This window comes from Cibotium barometz, chromosome 19, assembly GCF_041138505.1.
Source record: "Cibotium barometz isolate CiBa-2024 chromosome 19, ASM4113850v1, whole genome shotgun sequence".
Classification (NCBI taxonomy): domain Eukaryota; kingdom Viridiplantae; phylum Streptophyta; class Polypodiopsida; order Cyatheales; family Cibotiaceae; genus Cibotium; species Cibotium barometz.
Window position 1 is genome coordinate 32,105,469 of NC_141064.1, and position 10,741 is coordinate 32,116,209.

The following is a 10,741-nucleotide window of genomic DNA, read 5'->3' on the forward strand; positions in this document are numbered from 1 at the left end:
ACATGATGTGGTCATCTGAAATGGATGGATTAGAGACAAAGACAATAACTATAGGCAACCTTCAGGGACAATAACTCTAGGGAGCACGAACAGCCAGGTCTTTGTGTAGATCAAGGCCAGCCATACTGATGGAGAAAAACGCAAGCCTCGCCTACATCAAAGGGCTGTAGCATTGGGTGCTTCGAGCACTCCCTACACAAACGGCGATGAAGATGAGAGAGACCTTTCCACCCCCAAGGTACCCTGCAAGACTTCCAAGATAGAGCTACACAACTGGAGAATGCTCACCTCATGGCGGAGCGCAGTACCTCTTGGTCTCTACACAACTGGAGAATGCTCACCTCATGGCGGAGTGCAGTACCTCTTGGTCTCTACACAACTGGAGAATGCTCACCTCATGGCGGAGCGCAGTACCTCTTGGTCTCCACTTAATTCAAGCATGCCTTAATCTTCATTAAAGAGCTTCCACTACACCTCATGTAACAACTTCACCCAGCACACTTCTTGTAGAAAGTTGATTTTACTTCTGGTTATCGGTCTAAATGAGAAGCCATTATGCCACTTGAAGGGATCCAATAGAGCATTTCAGCCAAACTAGCATGCCATCCTGTACTCCACAATCTTGCTCTGCTTTCTCTAGTTGTCCGGTATGCACATTGTTGACATGGCAGTGGCGACGTAGCATGGAGCTCGAGCAAGATGCTCCAAATCAGATGAAAAGGTTACCATTGTGTTAGCCCTGAATCTCACAACAAACTTGTATTCTCAGGCAATGTTCAGAAGTGAGTTTTTTGTGGCTAAAAATCCTAAAAGCTATAGCAACCTGTTTAGAGAATGTTGATCAGAATAGAGGCATTTTGCTTCTAAAGCATCCTTTCTAGATAAGGTACACTGTCCTATGCTCACAAATGTGGGCTCAGAACTTTTCATTTGCGCATAGAAAGAAAAAACATGCTCACAGCAGCTGGCTATATTCTTGGTTTTCTCCTTGCATGTAGACTCCATCATGGATTGAGAAAATCTCCTGGGGAAATGAAGAACCTCTATTTTGAGCTATGTATCACTACAAATAATGAAGATTAAGTAGAAAATTCAGCCGCCCCAAGGGCCAAAAGTGATGAAAATCAGCTCTCTTACTGTGTTTCCATTCCAATGCTCATAACCAGCACAATTTAAGAGTTAGTTTGAGCAAAGCAAATTAGCTCTCTTACTGTGTTTTCATTCCAATGCTCATGACTGGCACAATTTAGGAGTTAGTTTGAGCAAAGCAAATACAACAAAAGGCATGTAGAAATGAGCGAATGGAGATTGTAAAATCACTTAAGGTCTTTCTGGGACTCATATTTTCCATGAGACAAGCTTTAGATTCCCGGCTCACTAAGGGTAATGAATCTGTGATACCTTTGTAAGCCCCAATTCCAAGAGCCAATGAGGTAATAGCTCAAGTGGTGAAGGTGTTTGCCTAGGACCAAGAGGTCCTGGGTTCAAAACCCCCCTTGGTGCTTCCTCGGCGGCATCACCTACAGGTGGATAAATAAGTGCCTATCTATGGACGGTGAAATTTGGTAACTATGGGAGGATCTTGGGCCAAAGGCCAGTTGAAAAAAAAAAATGTCCCAATTCCAAGAACCGGGTCTTAACTCAAGGTCATCAACTCACAGCACACAAACACACATCTAATAGTCAAATGGGTAGTTCGGTCTTGATCACCTCCCAATCAACAGCCACAGATATTAAACACAATACACTCATGAGCTCACCCTGAGCTTTAGAGGAATAGATTGTGCATCTAAAATCTGGTGCCACTTGCAACTCGTTCAAGCCTCATGCCCCCCCTCTTTGGTGTTGCTTTACCAGGAACGCCAATACATCTACCATGACTTGAACATCTAGCTAGAAAATTGCATTCATCCTTACTTGATCCCTGCTATCTGGCAACGAGTTTATATCATGAATTTGTCGAAGAAAGGAGTCCAGCTCTTGCCGAAATCTACCAATGTTCCACCGCCCTTCACCAGCCTGCATGAAAAATACTCGTAAGAAAGATCGAAACCCAAAAAAATTGCCAAAATAATAATAATAATAATAATAATAATAATCAAATTTACAAATGCTAATTCAGGAATTGAAATACAAAAAATACAAGTTTAGAAGTTCAGACTGCGAGTAGCATAGCTTGGAAGATTCGTAGAGCCAGATGCATAAAGACTATGGATTGTACTCTGACCCTTTATACTTGGTTGATATGCATCAATTGGGTAGATAACATACATACTCTATGGCTACATGGTCACACATTTAGGGACCTTCCAGATCTGCACAATTCATGCACACCCCTTGCACCCTTCCCTACCCATCATCCCTCCCTTCACCCTTCTTCCACCTGCCCCTCCTCTCCTCTTGCCTGTTTCATCTCAACCCAACCCTTTCTCTACTCGCCGTCTCTGCTGTCTCAGCCCACCCATTTCTTTGACCACCTTCCCTGATGCCCATTTTCTCACAGTCTGCCCCTTTCTCTGCTTCCTGTTTCCTCTAAGGCTGCCACTTTCTCTACTGCCCATTGTCTCTGAGCCACCCTTTTCTCTGCTTCTCGTTTTCTCTTAGCCTTCCCCTTTCCTCTCAGCCCATTCCTTCTCTACCCGCTTTCTCTGCTGCCATTCAGTCCTGCCTTCCTGTCCCTTCATTCTAAGTAGCTGGTGTGGGGGGCACCATCTCCTTCTCCTACGCTTGCCTGCTCTTTCCAAATTGCACAAACAGATCTTATTTGAGGTTTGAGTCAGCCTTCCATTTTTTGATTGGTGACATGGCTTCCTCCTCCTCCACCTTCCCCACCAGCCGTGAGTATCACCAACCAATACTCTCCAAAATCAGTGCGGACCTTGAAACCGGCCTCTGATAGAAACCAGAGTGCGGTAGACTAACAGTCACCCGTCCACTTGTAGTCTAGATATGAAAACAAAAAAGATTGGGGCTAGAGTGCCCAAATCTGAAAACAAAGAGACACCTGTTGGCCCCAAAGCTTGGCGCCCCTTGCGGTATTTCTTTATTCGATTCCAAAAGTATGAAAGGCTGAGTACAACCAAAATCAGCCAAGAGATTACACCTGTATGTCCAATCTGACGGCCCACAATACCTCTTAGCACAGAGGATCCACGCACACAGATCTCTGTCTCAAAGCAACACACTGTGCCTCCCTCTGATCAGCCAAGACCACTAAGCAGGGTAGCCATGAGCATACATCTGGCATAACTCAAGCACATGATTCAACATCTCAGCTCATACATACATGTACTGTTCAACCTCTGTCTCCACTCTTGTCAATCTGCCATACCCCTCCTCTCACAAGGGGCCAGATAGCTCAAATCTGCAAGCAGTAGAAAGAGAGATAGATGAGCAGATGTGGAGCTTACCAAAATCAGCCCGTGTTTCTGCACTGGAGGAAGTAACGGTACCAATCTGTACTTGCAGGCACTTGTTTCCACAACCCTGCTTCACACGCGTGTATGTACTTGTCTGTGCCCTCCTCCTTGTATCCAACTCAGTACTGTACCTGTCTGTACAGTCCTGAAAAACAGCATTGTACCAGTCTGTACTGCCTCGGAACACATGCCAGAAGCTGTCCTTGCATACGCCGCCTGCAGCCAGTATCTGTACACGACTGTACCTGCGCAGTCAGCCTGTACCAGATCTGTCCAGTGCCGCCAGCAGCAGTACTGCTGTACCTGAACTGTCCGTACACTGTACGGAAGTCGTACAGTGCTGTACCTACAGTTGTACTTGTCTGCACAACCTGTACCAGCAACTGCAGCCGTCTGTAACAGCCGCCGCCCACTCTCCTGGTGCAGAAATCACTCAGCGCAGCCTGTACCTGCTGCAACCTGTCCGTACAGAACTGTACGACTGGTTTGTACAGAGAAAAACAGCAGCAACACATCCTTCAGCAGTCGACCAGTTCTTCTCCTTGCTTTTCCACGCTTCCCCACAACTCCTTTTGCTCCACGTTTTCCAAAAGCTAGAGAGAGAGAGAGGAGAGAGAAGCACACACTCCAAAAGTGGAGTTGCCCCCTCTCCATAATAATCCTAGGGCCCCAACTTTAATTGTTATTAAAGTTCCCTAGGGGCCACTAAGGCCTAGGGGCAACTTTCAATAAAACATTAAAATTCTAATGTTCTAGTTCCCCCCTTCACACCTAGGGATGTTCACACATCATTAACTCTGTCCGGGCACCCCCCCATGTGAATCATTCAATATTTCGACTCAGCAACCACCATGCCCACACTTGTGCTGTTCCATTTTCACAGGGCCATGACATACCCCCCTCTTGAAAAATGGCAAGCGTCCTCGATTGCATTCTGGTGATACAGCAAAATATCCAAAGTGAAATATACAATATGGCAAGATCAGCGTCCCAATCTCTCTAAGCCATGCACATGTATCAACATTCACTGCAAACCAATGGCGTAGTAATAGTCCAAGTTGTATGCCACTGTGAACCATACATATCCACAAAATCCCATGTGACTTAGTACACATATATCATAGAAGTCCCATAAACAGATGTACTGTCAGCCTCAGTACCTTCGGGTGAGATAAAAACTGCACCAAGCGACCTCTAGATGTCATCTGAGCCTGTCTGTATCAAGGGAGTGGAGGTGCTACCCCCCTCTTGAGCATCAGGTAATGCTCCAGACCCATGCTCTGCTGAACCTGAATGAGCCACAACAAGAGTCGGCTCTAACTCAAAGGCATCGAGATAAAGCTGCAAAACCTGAGGTGAATCTGTTAAGTCACCTTCCTCCATCCACTTCGCATCCATCCGTGAATAGTTTTTGAACTTCACAAGATAGCGACGGGAAACTTTACCTCGTACCTTCCTTTCTTTATGTGCCAGTATCTGCTCTATAATCAGAACCTCATCAAGTTCCTCAACTTCCGGCTGAGCCTCATCTGATACATCCTCAGGCACATCCCCACGGAAAGGTCTAAGGAGACTCACGTGAAAAGCATTGTGAATCCTCCAGTGATCTGGTAGCTTCAAACGATAGGCTACCTCACCAATCTTTTCCAAAACCTGAAAAGGCCCATAATAACGCATGCTCAACTTAGGGAATAAGCACTCTTTACCCTTCATCTTCTTAAGTCTAGCCTTTTCAAAGCGTAAAAGAACCCAATCACCCAATGCAAACTGTAAATCACGTCTGTGACGGTCTGCGGCTTTCTTTTGCTTCTGCTGAGTTTTCTGGAGTGCCAACTTAACTCTCCGATAAGCTTCATCCAGACTCTCCACATACTGATCAGCTTCAAAGATCTTATCCTTCAAAGGTCGAACTTTACCTTCTGACATACGATGCATTGCCTCACAAAGGCATCAACATCTCTTCTCAAGGTTGGCCAATAAAAGAAAGTCTCCACTGCTTTTACCGTGGCGTCAATACCTCTATGACCTGCATACGGTGGAGCATGACTTTCAATCATAACCTTGAGTCGCAATGGCCTGGTAACACACAGTCTGCCATGCATCAATAAAAACCCATCTCTGAGAGTGTAATGCTCATGCCGCTGACCCTCAGACATCTGATCATACAACCTTTCAAAGTCCTCATCATGGGCTTACTGCTCTTTCATTTCATCAAGCTCATGATGATAAGCAAGTGAAACTGCAGAGACCTGTGGCTTGCGTGACAAAGCATCTGCCACTACATTCTTTTTGCCTTCCACATGCACAATCTGGAAGTGAAACATTGACAAAAAGTTTGCCCAACGCATATGCTTCTCTGAAAGCTTAGTTTGCGTGAGGAAATAACGCAAGGTTTGATGATATGTCTGTACAGTAAAATCAGCCCCAAGCAAGTAGTGTTTCCATGTAGAAAGAGCGTGAATTACAGCCAACATCTCTTTCTCATAAACTTGTAAATGCTTCTCAGCATCTTGCAATATTCTACTCTCATAGGCTATCACATGTCCCTCTTGCATGAGAACTGCACCAATGCTACTTCCGCATGCATCACACTGGACAACAAAAGCCTTTCGGAGGTCCGGTAACACCAATACTGGGTCCGAAGTAAGCTTTTCTTTGAGCTTTTTGAATGCTGTAATTTCCCGATCACATTGCTTCATATCAGGTAGCACTATTGTGGCAGAACACCAAACACCATTGAAGGTAACCACCACAACCCTTCGTTTTATATTCACACGGTTTGTAAAAAGAAAATTCAATGAGTAATTGATAAATGAATAGTTAAATACTCTAAGAGAGAAATTTCTTTCGTTTTATATTCACACGGTTTGTAAAAAGAAAATTCAAGAAATCTATCAAGATCGAATTATTCAGATAAATGATTAATTTATTCCTCATTAGAATTCATAACTAATTTAAAAATCAATTAAGTGTATATTCAAAGAAAGAAATGCAGTAAAATAGTAACCGAATTATCAAACCTTTTCGAGAAAGATAGTTCAAGAAAAATCTTATCAGACTCGAACCGTGAATTAGACTATGACTAAGAACAAACTCTTTTGTCAGTTTCTAGGAAAGAAGATGTGACCAGTTTAGAAAAATACATTCAAAACTCCTGCCAAATCTGAAACTAAGTTTGAGACCCTTCGAATTGATATGTGGATCAAGGTTATAGACCATGGATGGTCTTATCCACCTTATCCCAAAAGGTGGGGATAAGACCAACATCAAGCAGTGGAGGCCCATCACTTTACTTGGATCTGCATATAAAATCTTAGCTAAGGCATCGAGCATGAGGTTACAGCCTGTTCTTCAAAAGGTTATTCATGACACACAAAATGGGTTTCTCCATGGACAGAGTATATTTGATACCATCTTCTCACTCTAGCAAGCTGTGGAGTGGGCTAAATCTAGCCAACAACCCCTTCTATCCTCCTGCTGGACTTTAAAAAAGCATTTGACAGAGTGGATTGGGACTTCTTGGAAGGCGCGATGGCACGTAAGGGGTTCTCCCAAGACTAGATCAAAGGGGTCTCATGCCTATATAGGGAGGCCCATAGCACGGTTTTGGCATGCGGGGGACTCGATGAGAATTCTCAGATTTCCTGCTCCATGGGGCAAGGATGCCCCCTAGCTCCCTTACTATGTATACCTCATAGTAGCGAAGGCTATGACCAGGTTCTTTCAGGCTACCCCAAGAGTCTCGGGACTCAGTTTTCCTCTACGTACACAGGAAGAGTTATTGGACTCGGAGCCAGCAGATGATACCGGTGATGTTTTTGTAGGCCTCACATGCATGTCTTTGTGCCTTCCATACTGTCTTGGAGGTTTTTTGTTTGGCTTCAGGAGTCACCATTAATTGGCACAAGTATGTGGGATTTTGGATCAATGATTCTCCACAGGCAGATTGGGGTGTGGATGTGGGGTTCACGTGGATTGAGAGATGATGTACTGCCACATACCTTGGCTGCTATGTTGGCATTGACATCTCCCCAGCACAACAGTTGCGCCTGTGCTCATGAGCATTAAAAAGAAAACTTCAGCATTGGAGTAGCAAGAAGCTTGATTCAGCATCTAGAGCCCTGGTGGTTAACCGAGTGCTACTGGCCACTGCTTGGTTTATCACTTCTTGTTGGGTTCTTCATAGGGGATGCATTGGCCAGTTACGTTGGCTCATTCAGAATTTTCTTTGGTCAACATTAGATGGCACAGTGCACACCAAGGCTAGAGATGTGATGTGCAGGATATAATCGAGGGCCCAGTGGTGCGTCTGAGAGTTTTGTTGGCAGAGAAAGGAAGTTTTTTTATATTGATCCCACCTCAGGGAGAATCACAAATGCTTGGAGACTTTAATTTGTATGGCGGCTGCCCTATTAGGTACTTGCATTGGGACCCCAGTGAGTGGGTGTGGAGGGATGCTACCAACCCGATGAAAAGCATGCCTTTCTTTACTTATACTATGTGGAACGCCACATTCAGAGAGTCCCTAATCTTAGACTTCATTGGGAGGCTTATGGTATCACACCACACATTCAGAGGAATTTTTGGAGGAGGTTGTGGCAATCTTAGAGGACACAAATATCCTCCTTTCCCTTATTGGTGGACTCGCCACCAACCAGCAGAGACCTGTTGGTGCTGTTAGCCCATCATGCTCGAGATGTGCAGGAGCTTCAGAGACGTTTTACCATTGCTTATGGGAGTGCAAAGAAGCACTAAGGATTTGGATTGTGATAGCACATCTCCTTGGACAGATGAGGAAGGACGCTTACATTTCTTTTGGTACTATCATATGGCTGACACAATTAGGCCCACAGCTCAGGTATGAAGGGAACAACATGGATCTGGTCATTATAATCAGTCAGGGAGTTGCTCGGCGGTGCTATCTTCAGGACTTGTTGCCGGAGTTAGGATATGTCCCCCCAGCCTAGAGGTTGGACAGTGCATGGGAGATTATTGCCAGTACGGCAAGCTGGAACATTGGAAGGCTAGATGCATTGAGGCCATTGAAGGAAATTTGGCACACGAGTCACTATGCATTTGCAGGATTTGGAGTGATATCATCCACACCCTCATGGCTACTCAGGCCAAAATCCAAGGATGTTTGAGGATTGTGGAGAGAAAGCGCAGCCAATTTATGAGAGTATGATTATGCCATCTTTTTTACTCCCACTCATATGGGACCTTGTTGGCAGCACAAGGTGCTAGAAAGGTTGTGATTTCCATCTTGTTTGGTTTGAAATCTCCCTCTTATATATTTTTTCATACTTCATAGAAGTCTCTTTCCCGAAAAAAAAGAAAAAAAAACCCCTTCTCACTCAGGGAGAGGCGGTCAGTGCGAGCCACTCGGGAGGGATGGAGTCAATGTCGAGGGTGAGTTTGTCTCTGCCTTAGATCCCAGTTAGGCTCCTCTCCTAAGCCTCTAGCGGGAGCGGCCTGAAGGTGAGCCACTCTTTAAGAGACTAGGCCGGTCCCTCCTTCAATGCGCCCCATGAAACATGAGAACATCAACCAAGCTTGTGGCCACTAGGAAGCGTAATCAAGGGGTTCCAAACCAACGGTTGTTGAAGTCTCTCCTCAACTGGGACTAGGGAAGCCTAGTGAATAACAAAACGAATGTGGTCCCAGTCTCGGAAGAGGTTGGTTGTGAATTGATCCTTGAAGGTTGGGTTAAGGCCGGGGGACCTCATCTTTGTGAAGATCCATTGCACACACGGGGACTAGGGACCACCAAGAACTGGAATGCGGGCAGAGATGCAAGCCATGAGAATGTCCTTCCAAGACTGGCACCAAAAGGATCAGGAGGGAGTTGCAATGAGATGTGTTACTCCGGAGTTTATTCTAGACACAGGAAAGTACTGGTCTATTGACCCCCTCCTTCAGTTTATGAATCAAGGATCTCATGCCTTTGGTTGTATGGTGGATGCCCCATCAAATTTCTTCATTGGGATCCTAGTAAGTGTGGGAGCCCAACCCTTTGAAGAGTTTTCCTTTCTTCAATTACATTGTACGGAATGCCAAATTGTTGCCACTTGGGTAGAGGATTCCTACCCTCAGGCCACACTGGGAAAGCTTTGGGATTCCTCCATTGATTCAAAATGGATTTTAACATCAACTTTGGCACATTCTTAGTATTCCACTACATGTTCATGGCCGCTTGTCGCTCCCCAAACTTTGAGTTCCACGACGCTATGATGCACATCATAGACAAGCTAAACCTTCCTCACTTCACTCACATCGAGGATGGAACAAAGATGAACATTGGCACCGTCGGTCATTGTATTTCATCATCCGAGCCTATAGGAGGAACCAAATATCCCATTTCTTCTGGCTGTTTTTACATGGCAAGTTTCATGTTAATTAGTGGAGAGCTATGTTTGGTGTGGACCCATCTTGTCCTACATGTTCTATAGCTCTTGAGACTGTATATCATTGTATTTGGGGCTGCAAAGTTGCTTAGAGGATCTGGAGCTCTATAGCTCAGCTTGTAGGCAGATTGAGGAGAGGCAATATCTACATTCCTTGGGGCTCCATTGCCTGGCTTGCTCAGTCGGGACCATTAGATTTTCTTTTAGGGCGGGGACCATGACACTACCATTATGATTGACAGAGGTTTGGCCTAGCAGTGCACACTACAGGATATTCCTCGGTCATACTACACACCACCCTTGGGGAGGCTTGACACCACTTAGGAGATTATCACCAGCACCACAGCCTGGCAGATCTAGAAAGCCAGATGCACAAAGGCAACGGAGAGCATTCACATTTATGACATCCAGTGCATCTGTACTATTTGGGGATATATAATCCATACTCTTATGGCCACTTGGGCTCGTATACAGGGGCCGTCCATATCAGCGCAAGCAAAGCGCACTATCTTCATAGAGAGTGGGATCACAAGAACTTCTCATCGACTCCCACTACACTTTCTTGGCACCACCATGCCCCTGATTGGCTGCCGCTATCTTACACTCTATGATGAGGATCTCTCGCTTTCAGCCATGATTTTGTATTTGTTCTTTCTCACTTAACAGAATTCTCTTGTATCTCTCCCCTTGCTGCTTGATGTCTCCTCACAAGGTTCCTCCACAAAATTGATCCAACCTTCAAAGAAGTCTCTCCAATGAAGCTGAGTTAGGTCTCAAACTACAATGATGCGATTAGTAAGCTTCAAAATTATGAATAGGACAATGAGGAAACCCACAAGCTCAAAATAAGAATGATGCTCTTGCTGTAAGACTGAGGGAGCTTAGCAAAGCACCAAACACAGGTGACAGGGTAGATAC

The 10,741-nt window shown here is 45.0% G+C and overlaps 1 protein-coding gene across 1 annotated transcript in view; it reads right to left on the minus strand.

Moving 5' to 3' along the window:
* LOC147628464 (uncharacterized) overlaps positions 1-3,934 on the minus strand; it is a 121,433-nt gene extending 117,499 nt beyond the window's left edge. The window contains exons 1-2 of the mRNA XM_086813052.1: positions 3,665-3,934; positions 1,918-2,019 (exon numbers count right to left, since the gene is read on the minus strand). Of these exons, the coding sequence (XP_086669178.1) occupies positions 1,918-2,019; positions 3,665-3,934 (372 nt within the window). The remainder of the gene's footprint in view (positions 1-1,917; positions 2,020-3,664) is intronic.
* Positions 3,935-10,741: the final 6,807 nt, after the last annotated feature.